At 43.9% G+C, this 17,159-nt stretch overlaps 2 protein-coding genes across 2 annotated transcripts in view; both read right to left on the bottom strand.

Moving 5' to 3' along the window:
• Nucleotides 1-10: 10 nt before the first annotated feature.
• Nucleotides 11-7,027, bottom strand: LOC308316705 (large ribosomal subunit protein eL15-like). The gene is made up of 3 exons (XM_080765420.1): nt 6,870-7,027; nt 5,643-5,780; nt 11-1,326 (listed from the first exon to the last, which is right to left on the bottom strand). Exons 1-3 carry the CDS (start codon nt 6,993-6,995, stop codon nt 1,207-1,209), a joined length of 384 nt encoding a protein of 127 aa, XP_080621546.1. The 5' UTR covers nt 6,996-7,027; the 3' UTR covers nt 11-1,206.
• Nucleotides 7,028-14,762: 7,735 nt separating this feature from the next.
• The window catches only part of LOC308317093 (inositol hexakisphosphate and diphosphoinositol-pentakisphosphate kinase 2-like), a gene marked incomplete at its 3' end in the record, with an annotated part of 39,232 nt that continues 36,835 nt past the window's right edge, over nt 14,763-17,159 (bottom strand). Inside the window, exons 34-35 of the mRNA XM_080765887.1 lie at nt 16,755-16,797; nt 14,763-15,268 (exon numbers count right to left, since the gene is read on the bottom strand). Coding sequence (XP_080622013.1) covers nt 14,763-15,268; nt 16,755-16,797 — 549 coding nt within the window. The remainder of the gene's footprint in view (nt 15,269-16,754; nt 16,798-17,159) is intronic.

Below are 17,159 nucleotides of genomic sequence, written 5' to 3'. Positions count from 1 at the left end.
ATCGGTTCATTTTTGTCAGTGTCAAGCTGTGCTTCATTTGATGCTGATTGCCTTCATTTTACACTCTCAAGACTTGAAGATCTAATAAGGGTCCATTTGGTTACCAACTGATATCATTTAGCTGTATGGGGACCACCTGGAACCACCTCACGGACCACTGGTGGCGAATCACTGCCTTACAATATTAAATATGAAGCAAATATAGATTGAAGTGCTTCGACACAAGACTGAATGGAAAGCAAAATAAAAGAACAAAGTGCTCGTCACTGAACGGTACTGTAGCCCAATTTATCTTGTGCTTAAAGCAAACTAAAATAACAAAGTGCTCGTCACTGAACGGTACTGTAGCCCAATTTATCTTGTGCTTAAAAATGCTCATTATTTATATAAATAATGTTCTATCATTTAGTTCAACAATAAAATGTTGAAATGTATTATAGTTGTATCAAATAATGTTATATTCTTTAATTCAAACAATAAAATATGTATTTAATTTAAATACATAAAACATTTATTATTTAAAATAACAAATGTTCATAGCTGAAATTAAATTGTATGTCCCGTGAGCTGTGCAACCCGGACCACGCATCACAGCCAATATTTAACCCATTTTGGGCGGGAACCCATTTTGGTGTTTTAAGCATTGTCATGCTTTAGCTGTTGAAAAATAGCAGATCTAAAGCTCATAGCGCAGCACCGAGTGCCACACTACAAGCTTGTAGGTCTGATATTTTTGAAAAATCGTGAAAATGTGGCACAAATCTTTGAATATATATTCTTTCAGAGGGAACATTTTTAACTCATATTTGCTTCCCCCATTTTTCCCCTCACTGTATACGTTTCTTTTCCCTTTTTGCTTCCTTTATGATTAATTCCTGTTCTGTTCTTTAACTATATAGAAGTGTCTATTTGTACGTCTCTAAATGTTTTGATGAATTGAACATGGTGGACCCTGTTGTAAACAAGTGTAATGCAAACTGTTAATAAATATTTCAATCAATCAATCAATTCTGGATTTGATAAGCGAGAAACACCAACACACACTCACAAAGTCACCCAAGTGAAAAACCAATAAATATACTTCATATAAAAAATAAAAAAAAGTGACCAAAGTGTTCCTGTGCCTCAATGTCAGAAATGTGAGAGTTCACCGGAGGTGGGAGGAGCATTAAATGCCAACCTGGCTGAAAACACAATCTCCTCCCCTCAGTGGTGTTGGTGATGGCTCACAGATGCAGACGGCGGCTGCAGGTCTTTGCTCTCTGTGTCCGAAGCAGAGTCGATGTCCTGCGTCTGCTGTTTCATCCACATGGCAGCTCCTCGTGTCTGAGATATAGAAACAGAAAGTTAGCTCCTCTAATGCAAGTAACTGACAATATATACACAAACTCTGATGAGGCAGCATCGCATTGTTTGAAAAAAATCACTCCTGTGTGAAGTGAGGGGCTTTTTACCAACCCTTATCATCTCACATCATGACGATATCATAACATAACATATATATTAGGGCTGTCAGTTCACCTCTATAATCCAATTCGAATTTCATTGCTTAATTATTTGTAATTTTCGAATATATTCGAATATTTACATTGTATTTTAGCTCATATTTAGCCTATAATAATACACAGAATAACAAGGTTTTGACGATGCACGTTCTGTCCACTAGAGGGCCCCCCCTTCCAAACGACAAAGCAGTAATTTCAGAACATGTAATAATGGTTTTCGGCACAAAATAGCGTTTAAACTGTTGTTTTATTGAGCACAGTGCACTCAGCACGGTAAGATTGTTGTCTGTCTATAGTGCAAATGCATTTTACAGTGAACGTTGTATACTTCTGATACAGTATAGTCTGAGTAGTGAGTAGGCTAGTCAGGAATCATGAACTTTTTCTTTTTTCTTTTTAAACGGAATGCTGTCACGATGAACAGGCCACCATTAGTAAATAGCAATGAAGATATATAGAGATGCCTATATTTTGCGCTAAAGTAATTGTTGAATAACACATAAATGTAGGTTTTAACGCTAGAATGGCATTGTAGTGGACTATAGTGAGAGGCGAGATTGTCTTTCCTTCATTGCGGGACTGCAGGACTAGTCTGGAGATATAGTCGTGGATGATCAGCTTCAGACAGTCAGTGTTTTGGTTCGTACCTGGAGTTTTGCATTATCTCCGCTGTGCACAGCAGCACAGGGGAACTGTCTTTAATATATCCATGGTCGTTTTCAGTTGCTTTCCATGTGCAACACAAAAGTAGCCTACCATGTGTTTGTTTTGGTAATAGCCTACTGCAGGCGCAGCCATGCTGATTCACGTAATCGCGTAGGACAAAATGAAACCAGCCGGACCAACGTTAATGGTTTAATGCACGTAGGACCCGCATTTTCAAACTGTCCACAATATGCGACAGACTCGACGGTACTAATAAAACATGCGAGTGATTCTTCTTAGTTGCAGCGCGCTGTGCGACTGCGTGTGTGCATGCGTGCAGAGGAGGGAGGAGGTGACGAGGCGCGCGTGTGACCGTGTGTGCGTGCGTGCAGATGGGAGATTTCACAGCGGTAGATTCGTTACTCAATACATTTAGTGAGCGGATAAAATAACATAAAACAAAAATATTAAATAGAATTAATAAATGATAAAAGCTCCATTCGAATGGCAATTTTAGCTTTCGAATATATATATATTTTTTAATATTCGAATTTCTTTCATATTATGAAATTCGTTCTGACAGCCCTAATATATATGTCGATTTGCTCAGTGACAGACAAAACAGACACTGTTCATTGTTAAGTTAAACGCCCGGGGGTATTTATTACATTAACCCATTCAAGGACGGGAACCCCTTTTGGGATTATGTTATGCTTTAGCTATTGAAAAATAGCAGATTTACAAGCTCATAGTGCGGCACTAAGTGCCGCGCTACGAGCTTGTAGAAAAATTGTGAAAATGTGGCGTGAATCTTTGAATATATATTCTTTCCCTGTGGACGTTTTTAACTTCAATCTTTGCTTCTGGGGGGTCTCTGGAACAGATAGGGGTCCCGCGGCCAAATACAGATAATTCTGGAGGTCCTTGACATGAAAAAAGTTGAGCACCACTGACATACTGTAGATCGACAACAACGGGAGGTATGATTAATTCTAACGCGACTAGCGGTGGGCCGTCTAACACATAATCTTTGCTTAGAATTGGACGGAATTATTTAGATTTAGATTCACGCCAGCCTGTGGAGCGATGCGATGGGTTTTGATATCAATACATCACCGTCCTTTTATTGATCTCAGTCCTGGGCGACGAGTGTTACTAATTGATAGGATGGAGAACTCCGTTCTTGCCGCTCGGGTGTTAATGGCATTTAATGTTTGTGTTAGTGACAAAACAAAAATTAAACTCTGTCCATTGTCAATGGACAAGACAAACATTAAACTCTGTCCATTGTCAATGGACAAGACAAACATTAAACTCTGTCCATTGTCAATGGCGTTTTGAATGTTTGTCTAGACAAGACAAACTTAATTAAATTAAACATAGGAGGGGCCAGCGCCCCTCAAAAATATAATCTTTTGTATTAGCTTTAATATGTCATGTTACTTAAGGAATGGGATCTGAGATGATGATCATTACTGTGTCTACAGTACCTGCCCCTGAGATGTCTATCAGTGAAAGATTCAATATAAAGAGGCTTTTTACAAAAGTTGTGGGGCATCTTATAAACTGGGTGGGGGCGCGAGACGAGCAGTGACGCTGACGCACAATGAATTTGGCTTAAAATAAAACGGCGATATAGCTGCAGAAGATAGAGGAGCGCATATTGGATTGGTCTTTTATTTAACAATTAAACAGCGCCTGAACCAGGCATTACCTCTCCATCAAATAAAAAAATATAATCCAAACTCCTCTGTCAATTGTAAACGAACGGTAACATGAATGAACTCTTCAAGACACTTGTCAGAAATAAAATCAACCACGGTTGATTTGATTGATCATAAAGTTAACGTGACTGTGAGTGTGTGTATGGGAAAAATATATAAACTTCACAGATTATAGATCACTTGGAATTATAACAATCTGTTAAGTATTGCCTGAATAATGCCACTGGTGAAATCCCATTTTTTATCGACATGCGATGCCGATGGAGAAATCCCACATAGTTAAATTACCGATGAAGAATTATAATCCAAGGTTTGTCAATCATATTATGGTTTATGGTTGAAAGTAAACCATAATAAGTAAACATTAACCCATTCTGACCTGGCACCCATTTTGGTGTTAGCATCATGTTATGCTTTAGCTATTGAAAAATAGCAGATCTACAAGCTCATATCGCGCCACCGAGTGGCGCGATACGAGCTTGTAGGTCTGCTATTTTTGAAAAATCGAAGAACGACTGACATTTTTAGAATCTGATCTCAGGTCAGAATGGGTTCATCAGACCAGTGTGTGTCCTAGTGGAAACCTCGTATGAATCTGATCTCAGGTCAGAATGGGTTAAGAAGAGATCTGCAGTCATTGTGCTGCATGAGAGCAGCTCCGCTTGCTAATTGAGTTGACATTTGCGCAACTTCACTGCATGGCATTACAGTAATTAGTTATTTGCCAGCACCTGCTCCAATATAGGCCTAAATCGAACTTTATTTATATAGCACATTTAAAACAATAAAAGCTGACCAAATTGCTGTAGGCCTACAGGCTGAAACAAGTGGAGCATCACCATCGGCGCACGAAAAAACGAAAAAACACAGGCAAATAGTATAGGCTACATAATTACAATAATATGATCAGGTGCAATTAAATGCCAAAGAGAAAATTAAAGTGTTTTGGTCTGGGTATGTAGGAGCTGCTCTGCTGCATGGGAGTTCACAGTGATGGAACAGGTCAGTCTTCAGACAAGAAAAAAAAAAAGATATCGCTGGCAACGGCAAAATCAATTCTCTGCATCGCCAAAATAAAAATATAGGCCTAGTTTCATTTGTGCCATTATACTCTCAGCCAATATGCACAACGCAGCGCATGAGATTGCAGATCTTCGAATTTCCGGTGCGCGCACAAGTATAATGTACACCGCCAGGCTCCACAAGGTTCTCAGCGCAATGGCGCATCAATAAAAGTTGGGATTTTATAGTGGCATTATTCAGGCAATACTCAACAGATTGTTATAATTCCAATCTGTGAGTTTATATTTTCATTTGGGTGTAAGTAATGTTTTTATATGACTTATCAAACATGGTAGCCTATATTTAATGTCCACTGAGCTGTGGTGCGCTTGCCTACACTCTCAATTAGGGATTTTCCCAGCGGTCATTTTCACTCTCGTGTAGCCTACAACCTTTATTCAAATAGGGTATTTTAAAATGCAACCACACTTTCGATTTATTTTTCCTGGCTCCTGGGACTGCAGCTGCACTTGTTCAGTTGACTTCCTTGTTAACACGGGGAAAGAGGAGGCGTTGCGAGGTGCTGCGAGGCGCAAGCATGGGGCCGTCTCGGACCAAAAGCGGACGCTTTTTTAATGACTATTCGATTCAAAATGTTAAAATCGATTCCCGTGCGTATCAATTGAACGTCGATTAATCAATTTTTTTGGGTCAGCCCTAGTCCACACTACTACTGTACACTATCCCAGGTTAGGGTCAGACTCACCTCAGCGGTGGACTGCAGGCTGCAGGGCGAACATGATCTGGTTGACTCCGTGGTGAACGGGCTTTCCGTAGGTGGCTCCCTTCGGTACGGGCCGTTCACGACCATCACGGCGCACACGGATACGATAGATGACGTAGCCTGTTGAAACAAAAAAAGATATGATAATGACGTAAACATACGCTAATGACGTAGCCTGTTGGAATAGAACACAGTGCTGCTGTTTTTGCTTGTAAAATGTGTTATATTGATTTCGGCAACACAAAATCTTTCTCAAATGTCATAAATACATATACCTAACATCTTACATATACCTAACATCTAAAACAAGTACTGGTGCCTTAGTTTACTCATACGTTAATCTAGATCATGAAATGTAGCACATTTGTAAAAAAAGAAAAACGCTTCAACTAACGTAAATGGCACCCAGCACACTGAAACATACACACAGTGCTGTGCCCTGAGATGGAGGGATCAGCTGACCACTGCATGTCTTGTAGTTGAAGCGGATGTCAGATGTTTATAGGGTGAGCAGGAAAGGTGACAGCACTGAGCCCTGGGGAGTGCCTGTGATGTACACCAGCACCTCCGAACAGACAACCCTGCAGTCTCACATACTGCAGTCTGCCCCAGAGGTTCTTGGATCTTAGATCCATGCCACCAAACCATGCCCCCCCCCCCCCCCCCCCCTTCAACACAAGCTTCTGCAAGCAGTTGTGACCGGATAGTTTTGAAGACACTGGAGAAGTTTAAAAACAGCATGATTCTAACTGTATTGCCCAGGGTGTCAAAGTGTGTGAATGCCTTGTTTAGCATGTAGAATAGATGACATACCAATAGATGACAAACCTGGTATGCAGACTGAAGGGGGCCAATGTACTGATTGCACGGAGATGATCACAGTTCCTCCCCGTCTTCAGGGAGAGGATATCGTTTGGATCAGCCCCTCATAACACGTAGAAAATGCATGTTTTGGCCAGAAAGGAATCTTTTTCCTACCGGAAATAAAAAATACTTTGTTACTCCACTGCGCCCCTGCAGATATAAAAAAATCCCTTTCTGGCCAAAATAAATGCATTTTATACAAGTGGTGGGGAGCTCAGAGTGGAAAGTAGGCTTTCTAGTAATAACACAAGCCGCCTGTAGCCCAGCCTACAGACCCTACAGACCCAGTAAACACTCACCCTGCTAGGCCTTGTAGCCCAGCCTACAGACCCAGTAAACACTCACCCTGCTAGGCCTGCGGTCCTTGTCGGGCCTGGTGGGTCGGGGGGCTCTGTAGAGGTTGGACAGCTGGCGGTACTGCAGCAGGAAACGCATCACGTCCGACTGCTTCTTGCGCCACAACTCCTGCATGTATTTGTACGCCGACTACGCTCCCATCTTGGTTTATCTGCAGGAGGAGAGACAGCAGGACAGTAAGACAATGTACTTGTACAATAATACTTTCCGTCAAGAAATTATGTGCAGGAGTTTGGAAGCGCACGTCAAAGTCACCCTGCGCACCACCTGTTTCGAATTTGCACATAATGCAGGAGGCAGCAGTGCGCCCCGTTAATAAAAACGAGTGCTTCCAAACTGCAACACTTAGAAAAAGAATCACCTGCACAGAATGTCTTGACAGAAAGTAGCTCATATTAACAATAACAACATGTCTACGGTGGATTTTTATGACACACAAGCTCGGCAGATTGAAAGAGGATAATTCAAGCTTGGCCTACAGCTGCAATGTTGGTGAGTTTAATGTCGTTTAAGACAAGCAGATCGCAAACGCAAATTGGATGAATGGGGAGTCAATGGAGGGTATTGCAACTCTAGATTCATCCCATTATAAAAAAATCTAGAGTTGCAAATTGCTGCTAGTCTATCAACTAGGCTTGATAGATAGCCTGGTATAATCTGGGCTTTAAATGAGCTGTACTGTACTTTGAATGTTTGAACGTGTATGAAGGTGGTATATAAATAAAATTGCCTTGCCTACTTGCTCAGACTGAGGTAACACCATAGACTGTAAAAGGGTAACACACACACACACACACACACACACACACACAGTCTGTATAATCATTCATAGGCTACTACTCATTGTTGACAGAACATACTGTATTCATTTCACACTCAGAGATGATAGATAATTAATTCACTGTTCATTCAGTCACTGACTGAACATGTGACTCATTCAGAGATAAAGTGGAGTATTTTGAGGTAAACCCACCTTTTCAGACTCCATCATGGCCCATAGCACTTACCCCACCCCCTTAGATAGCATTTCTGTAGACTTAGAAAGCATTTGATACAGACTTATAGCATGTTATGAAGACAGCACTATAACTGCATTGTATGTAGTCATAGCACGTCATAGTACATATGTATAGCATAGTAGTTTATATGTATAGTTTATATGTATAGTTTAATTATATAGATATTCCACTGTTACTTTCTTAGCTTACGCATGTTTCATGATAAATGTTTTTATGTGATGTATTCCCATGCTTTTTGTTCTTGCTTAATGTAAATCGCTCTGGATTAAGAGCGTCTGCTAAATGCCTAAATTGTAAACTGACCTGAATCGAATGGTCTCTCTCTCTCTATCTCTCTCTCTCTGTGTGTGAATGAGGTGTAAATGTTTTGATGAATTGAACATGGTGGACCCTGTTGTAAACAAGTGTAATGCTTAATTGGGTCGTCCACTCACAGTTAACAGTCTTTGTATTGAGTTTGTGCTTAAAATGTACTGTAATTCTGCAAACTGTTAATACATATTTCAATCAATCAATCAGTCAGTGTGAGTGTGAGTGTGAGTGTGAGTGTGTGTGTGTGTGTGTGTGTGTGTGTGTGTGTGTGTGTGTGTGTGAATGACGTTTTTTATTTATTTTTGATTGATTCAGCAATAGTATTTATTAACAGTTTGCAGAATTCCAGTACATTTCAAGTACAACTCAATACAAAGACTGTTAACTGTGAGTGGACGACACCATAAAGCATTACACTTGTTAGCCCCTCTCGGGACCCCCTGGGTCAGCTCATTCTATCGTGCCGACCCAAAGTCTTAAACATGTCAGAAACTTTACTACCATTGGGTTCTGACTCGGTATAGCCGCTATACACTTGTTTACAAGAGGGTCCACCATGTTCAATTCATCAAAAAAGTGTAAACTGACCTTAGGACTGTTAACACCAGTCGTTCCAGTCTCCGAACAGCGTTGGTTGGTTGGTAAAAAATAAAATAAAATGTTCCTTTAGTTTCGCTGCTGGCTGTAGAGACACGTAACGTAATTTAACTTTAGCAATGGAACCAAATGGACCCGCTCGTTCAGACAAGACGGCTCGGTTCAATATATGTAACATAATTCCTGCTACGGTATTTTATTATGAGCCGCAAATGTCTTTGCTAAAGTTTTTCCACCACAACAATCAGAATGAAAACATCCGGTGTGGAGCCCTGTATAAGAGGCCCGGCCGCCCAAAACAAACACTTTAAACAGATCGGTTCCGTCTCTAACAGTTCCTACTCCACTGTACGGTACAACAGCGACGCCCTGTGGGAGCATGTGCTCATTACATTACATGACATTATGTTAGTTAGAGCACTGGTTCCCAAACGTATTCATGTCAAGGACCCCCACATCAACTCTAATCAGCCCTATGGACCCCCACATCGACTATAATCAGCCCTACGGACCCCCACATCGACTCTAATCAGCCCCATGGACCCCCACATCGACTCTAATCAGCCCTATGGACCCCCACATCGACTATAATCAGCCCTACGGACCCCCACATCGACTCTAATCAGCCCTATGGACCCCCACATCGACTCTAATCAGCTCTACGGACCCCCACATCTGACTCTAATCAGCTCTACGGACCCCCACATCGACTCTAATCAGCTCTACGGACCCCCACATCTGACTCTAATCAGCCCTATGGACCCCCACATCTGACTCTAATCAGCCCTATGGACCCCCACATCGACTCTAATCAGCTCTACGGACCCCCACATCTGACTCTAAATAGCCCTATGGACCCCCACATCTGACTCTAATCAGCCCTACGGACCCCCACATTGACTATAATCAGCCCTATGGACCCCCACATTGACTCTAATCAGCCCTACGGACCCCCACATTGACTCTAATCAGCCCTATGGACCCCCACATCGACTCTAATCAGCTCTACGGACCCCCACATCGACTCTAATCAGCCATATGGACCCCCACATCGACTCTAATCAGCCCTATGGACCCCCACATCGACTCTAATCAGCTCTACGGACCCCCACATCGACTCTAATCAGCTCTACGGACCCCCACATCGACTCTAATCAGCTCTACGGACCCCCACATCTGACTCTAATCAGCTCTACGGACCCCCTGCACATCGACTCTAATCAGCCCTATGGACCCCCACATCTGACTCTAATCAGCTCTACGGACCCCTACGGACCCCCACATTGACTCTAATCAGCTCTATGGACCCCCACATTGACTCTAATCAGCTCTACAGACCCCTACGGACCCCCACATTGACTCTAATCAGCTCTACGGACCCCTACAGACCCCCACATTGACTCTAATGAGCCCTATGGACGCCCACATCGACTCTAATCAGCCCTACGGACCCCCACATTGACCCTAATCAGCCCTGCTAAAACTAAGATACACAATAAAACATTTCGGGCCAGCGGTGGCCTATGGGTTAGAGGAGTGCCCTTGTCACCACTCACTTAGTCACTTAGTGGCCAACAGTATAAGACTGTGGTTGTACTGGTCAGCTCCCAGGTTTTAGTGTGTGTGTGTGTGTGTGTGTGTGTGTGTGTGTGTGTCTATTTCTATGTGCAGGGCGTTGCTGAAAATGAGCACCTGTGCTCAGTTACTTCCCTGGGTAAAACAACAAGGAAACATGTTGAATTCTATTTATTTTATTGCAAAAGTATTCATTTCTCACTTAATCATCAGCATATTTGACCTGGGGGACCCCCAACAAAAGGTACAACAAATAAAAAATAAAACCAGAATTTGGCATTAAAACGTGTTCACATATAGATGAATATTTCCTCGTTTTAAACATGTAAACAAAATGAAATAAGAATGATTATTGTATCTATAATAAATCTGTATTATAGATAAAGAATGATGACTTCTGGCTTTATCAAATTTTCATTCTGGAAAGTTATGCAAACAATGCACAATACAATGCCTGATATGCACGTAAATATACAACTGACATGTTTCACGTATAAAACAACATGTGTGAAAAGTACGAAAAAAGCTACACATGCGGAATGCTAGCGTTTTGCCCAGCGATGTGTTCAGAATGCTAGCTCTTTGCCCAGCGATGTGTGGAATGCTAGCATTTTGCCCAGCGGTGTGTTCAGAATGTCGTAGAAATGTAACCCTGTATGAAACCTTAACCCTAGAAATACCATATCGGTACCATGGTCACAGGCAATGTATTTCCTGTAGGCGGAGACGACATAACTGCGGTTTAAACCCGCACCTCTTCTACTACAGTGAATGGAAAAGTGACTGATGTTAGTCTGCCTCAAACGTTACTCTTTTACCTGCTTTTTACTAACACTACAACATTACAAAGATGCCCAGAACATCGGGATGAACCTGTGTAGTTTATGGCTGCTGCAACAGTAGTGGCAACATTCCAAAAAACAAACAAACGGAATATCAAAATATCTACCGCGGTGGCTGAGACCAGAGCCATAGAGTAATGGTTGAGACAAAGCAGTGAAAGGTCCTGAAAGATACATTACGTCAGTCTTACCCAATACCCAATCTTTCTGTTTTAGGAACACAAGGCTGCTGTACTTTATACATCGAGTATAACGTTTAAAGTATAAAGGTTCTTATTAAGCGCCATGGCCGTAGATGTACGACAATTGGTCTTTTATAGTGCTGGAGTCGTGACGCTACTCACATTAGCATCGGGTTGCTAGTTGATGATGTCAACAGCAATCTTTAACGGCGTGCGCGCACACCCGCGCCCAATCGATCTGCCTTTATCTCCAATTCAACATGAAAACTCCTGTCGGACGGTCGTTAAAGTTGATTGAGTTGGATACTGTTTCTCCCTCTAACATTTCCTCGTATTTCTAGTTTATTGAAATAATGCACATGTCACATGTGTCCAGTGCATAGCCTACTGCAGGCCTGGTAGACTAGATCTAGAAGCCATGTGTCCAGTGCATAGCCTACTGCAGGCCTGGTAGACTAGATCTAGAAGACATGTGTCCAGTGCATAGCCTACTGCAGGCCTGGTAGACTAGATCTAGAAGACATGTGTCCAGTGCATAGCCTACTGCAGGCCTGGTAGACTATATTTAGAAGACATTTTGAAGCTCTTGCTACTGAAATGATCCATTATTTATACAGAGTAAATTTCAATGTGCATCTCCTCTAAGTAACTGGTGCTAACATGCCTATTGGACAAGGACAGCTTGGGGAGGGGCTTAGCGCTGCTAACGTGCCTATTGGACAAGGACAGCTTGGGGAGGGGCTTAGCGCTGCTTCGTACCTATTGGACAAGGACGGGATGGGTAGGAACTTAGCGCTGCTTCGTACCTATTGGACAAGGACGGGTTGCAAGCGAGCGGAAAGGACGGAGTTCTCCGTTCTATCAATTAGTAACGCCCAGCGCTCAGGACGGAGATTAATAAAAGGACAAAGAATTATTGATATCAAAACCGATCGCATCGTTCCACAGGCTGGGAGCGTCTGTTGCACAACATTCAATGTTATTTTCCAGTTGGGACATCATCGCAAATGTTCCACCCATTTTAGCCGACGAGATCATCTTAAAACGTGAATAACTCTTGATCTAAATCATTCCGTCCAATTTTAAGCAAAGATTATGTGGCCCACCGCGGTCCAGTTGCTAGTCGCAGTACAATGATTCATATCTGCCGTTGTTGTCGATCGCCTCGGGTGTATTTTGGCTACATCTAGCTACTTCAGCTTCATCCGGGATAGCGCCTGGTGCTCAGTGTTGTAAATCGCTGGGCGCTCTGATTAGTAGTCCTTAACCCTACCCCCTCTGATTTAGTAGTCCTTAACCCTACCCCCTCTGATTTAGTAGTCCTTAACCCTACCCCCTCTGATTTAGTAGTCCTTAACCCTACCCCCTCTGATTTAGTAGTCCTTAACCCTACCCCCTCTGATTAGTAGTCCTTAATACCCCCCAGGCGATGAATGTGTTTTAATATGTAAAGGGTTAGGATATGTGGTTTTGTAAATGATGGTCCCAAAAATGTTTAAGTTGATGATAAAGTAGGGCAATGCTTCTAGGGCTCCTATTGGCTGTAGTGAGAGAAGCACCGCCCCTCTCTAGGGCTCCTATTGGCTGTGCTGAGAGAAGCCCCTCAGTGACGTGACGTATTGTTCTTAGTCTCTGGTTAAAAACAAAAAAAATCACACCCGTGTGAAGTGAGGGGCGCTCTTATCAACGTACATCATGATGCATCATCTCATACTGGCCAATCAAAATGCCTGTTGCCTGTGATTGGTTCGCTGATTTGCTCGTTTACATTGTTGTACATTTTTCCTTCAATGTCAACGGCGTTTAATGTTTAATTTACATCATATTGAGAGGAATTCTGACGTCATTTCTCCGTTCATTGTCAATGGCAAATCTTGAGGGGGGACAAAAGCTGTTTAAAAAAACGGAAAGCTACACAGAAAAGTGTTACAGCAGAAAAGTGTTTCCGCCTGTCTCTGGTTCAAATATGGGGAGGGAGGGGGCTTGGGAGAGCTCCAGGTTTACACGGTTCTGGAGGTTCTGGGGTCTTCATGGAGCTGTGGGTCATTGTGAACACGTTCATTTCTGGCGTGTGTGAACGTCACTTTTTCACGTTCAACTTTCGTTCAAGAGTGAGTGTTTCAATAGAGCCTTCCAGGCGAAATCCCCGGCACTAAAACACACCCTAAACATGCCTTAATATTTAGCGGAAAACCCATCAATAAGTCCCTATCCGACACAAATTAACTAATCTTTCTCAGCCGTCACTGGAGCGCGCATCTAGCTACTGCATGATGATCATGCACGCTGACAGACAGCAGACACTGTCCCAACTCCCAACACAAACACTGAGGGAACGTGCCGCGGAATGTGCCACGAAAAATAGCTTCCAATAGCTTAGTTGGTTATTATCGCTTCGAGGAGGTACGTGTCCATAATATCGCCACGAACGGCCAAAAAAAGACATCTCTCTTCCACAGTGAATGAAGCGCAGTGATGCCTGATTTATTCTTCGCCGTACAATGTGTTCCGTGCTGAAAATAGCTGATATACAAGCTCACAACTCGTCGCGTCCGGACACGTTGTGAGCTTGTAGATCAGCCAACCCCAGCATGCGGAGATGCAGGCTCTGAGAACGTTCAGAAATATTTGCCTTCACAATAAAAGCATGCAAAAGCCCATATAGAGAAGGAAAAATAATTCGGTGGCATTTCACATTGCAAAAGAGCAATTTTTGTAAAATGTAAAAAAAATTTTTGAATGATGAACTATGAACGGAACTAGTTCATTTAAAAAATGTTGAACTGTGAACTGAACTAGTTCCTAAAAAAAAAAGAACTTTCCCAACACTGCTGGACTCTTCATGGAGCTGTGGGCTCCAGGAGGAGGTTCTGGACTCTTCATGGAGCTGTGGGTTTCCAGGAGGAGGTTCTGGACTCTTCATGGAGCTGTGGGCTCCAGGAGGATGTTCTGGGGTCTTCATGGAGGTGTGGGTTTCCAGGAGGAGGTTCTGGGGTCTTCATGGAGCTGTGGGTTTCCAGGAGGAGGTTCTGGACTCTTCATGGAGGTGTGGGCCCCAGGAGGAGGTTCTGGGGTCTTCATGGAGCTGTGGGTTTCCAGGAGGAGGTTCTGGACTCTTCATGGAGCTGTGGGCTCCAGGAGGAGGTTCTGGACTCTTCATGGAGCTGTGGGCTCCAGGAGGAGGTTCTGGACTCTTCATGGAGCTGTGGGTTTCCAGGAGGAGGTTCTGGACTCTTCATGGAGCTGTGGGCTCCAGGAGGAGGTTCTGGGGTCTTCATGGAGGTGTGGGTTTCCAGGAGGAGGTTCTGGACTCTTCATGGAGGTGTGGGTTTCTAGGAGGAGGTTCTGGGTTCTTCATGGAGGTGTGGGTTTCCAGGAGGAGGTTCTGGGGTCTTCATGGAGCTGTGGGTTTCCAGGAGGAGGTTCTGGGGTCTTCATGGAGCTGTGGGCCCTAGGAGGAGGTTCTGGGGTCTTCATGGAGGTGTGGGCTCCAGGAGGAGGTTCTGGACTCTTCATGGAGGTGTGGGCTCCAGGATGAGGTTCTGGACTCTTCATGGAGGTGTGGGCTCCAGGAGGAGGTTCTGGACTCTTCATGGAGGTGTGGGCTCCAGGAGGAGGTTCTGGACTCTTCATGGAGGTGTGGGCTCCAGGAGGAGGTTCTGGACTCTTCATGGAGGTGTGGGCTCCAGGAGGAGGTTCTGGACTCTTCATGGAGGTGTGGGCTCCAGGAGGAGGTTCTGGACTCTTCATGGAGGTGTGGGCTCCAGGAGGAGGTTCTGGACTCTTCATGGAGGTGTGGGCTCCAGGAGGAGGTTCTGGACTCTTCATGGAGGTGTGGGCTCTGGTAGTGGCACCACTCTCTGAGGAGAAACAACATCATCCCATTTAGAACCTGTCCTGAAGACCATTCTCTATATTGTGTCATATGTATATTACTCTTAGGTTGTCTGGTTTAGGTATATGTTGTGTTTACTGTTTGACCTATAGTAACTTCTGTTCTTTGTATCCATTAGGATTGGGGAGCAGAGCTACTCATGATCAGCCTAAGTGGCTCGCACCTGGGCCCGGGTGTCGACGCCCTATAAATGCCTGCTTCCCCAGTCCTTCCCCAGATCTGTTCCTTTCATTTGCCTCCTGCAGTCCACCATGCACACTTCTCAACATTGATGTTAATCCATACAACACGCACACACATACATACATTTCACTCATGCATACACACACTACACACTACGCACTACACACTACACACTAGTACTACGCACTACACCACTGCCTACTGATCTCCACACTTCATCTGTTCCATCATGATTTGTTCCTTAATTTACTATTTTTGTTTAGTTAATAAATTATATTTCTTTGGTCAACTGCGTCTCCCCCGTTTTTTGTTGTGTATCTTGGCACCCCCTAGGCCAGGTACATTTTTTTCATGTCATGTGAAAGCAGGGAATCATATCTTCAAATGGACATATTGGTTGTTCAGTTTGACTCTGTCTACTCTATGGCTCTGGTCTCAATGTGGTAACTCTGTATCTCTATGGCTCTGGTCTCAATGTGGTAACTCTATCTCTATGGCTCTGGTCTCGATGTGGTAACTCTGTATCTCTAAGGCTCTGGTCTGACCCCTCAGTGTGGTAACTCTGTATCTCTGTGGCTCTGGTCTGACCCCTCAGTGTGGTAACTCTGTATCTCTATGGCTCTGGTCTGACCCCTCAGTGTGGTAACTCTGTATCTCTATGGCTCTGGTCTCGATGAGGTAACTGTGTCTACTCTATGGCTCTGGTCTCAATGAGGTAACTCTGTCTACTCTATGGCTCTCAATAGTATAATAAAATCACACTCGTGTGACGTGAGGGGCGCTCTTATCATCATACATCACATTCCGTGCTCAGCCAATGAAATCATCACAAAATGTAATTGTGGCCAATCACTCTCTCCCCTCCTATAAACAGCTAGTGTTTAATGTGTGTGTTTTGGAGTGGTTCTATCTAGCCCCTCCTATAAACATGCTTTATGACAACATGCTTTATATGCTTTCTGGTCTAGAGGGGCGGGTAGCCTGGCCCAGCCAGCGTGCTTTCTGGTCTAGAGGGGCGGGTAGCCTGGCCCAGCCAGCGTGCTTTCTGGTCTAGAGGGGCGTGTAGCCTGGCCCGGCCAGCGTGCTTTCTGGTTTAGAGGAGCATGTAGCCTGGCCCAGCCAGTGTGCTTTCTGGTCTAGAGGGGCGGGTAGCCTGGCCCAGCCAGCGTGCTTTCTGGTCTAGAGGGGCGGGTAGCCTGGCCCAGCCAGCGTGCTTTCTGGTCTAGAGGGGCGGGTAGCGCATGGAGCAATGGAGTAGAAGTACTTACTGTCGAGGACTTTTGTTCCTTGCGTGAAGGGACAGGGCAGCACCTTATGAGAGATTACATTACACAGATTACATTTCGGAGATTACATAATTACTGAGGCTGTCAAAGTTAACGCGATAACGCGTTAGCGCAAGATCCATTTAACGGCACTAATGCATTTGACACGCGATTAACGCAACGCACGCTGAAGTTTGAGAGAGCGTGCATGTTGCATCTCTCTCTCTCACACTCCGCTGCCATGTAATGTTGATAAGAGTATTACAAAATTGAAAACGATCTGTTTAAGGCAGTGGTTCTCAACCAGTGGTCCGGGGACCACCAGGGGTCCTTGAGGGGCTTCCAGGTCAGCGTGCTTTCTGGTCTAGAGGGGCGGGTAGCCTGGCCCAGCCATTGTGCTTTCTGGTC

This window comes from Protomyctophum bolini, assembly GCF_963924005.1.
Source record: "Protomyctophum bolini genome assembly, chromosome: 6".
NCBI classification, from domain to species: Eukaryota; Metazoa; Chordata; class Actinopteri; order Myctophiformes; family Myctophidae; genus Protomyctophum; species Protomyctophum bolini.
Note: the sequence above shows the minus strand (reverse complement) of the source record. Positions and strands in the feature narration are given on the sequence as shown.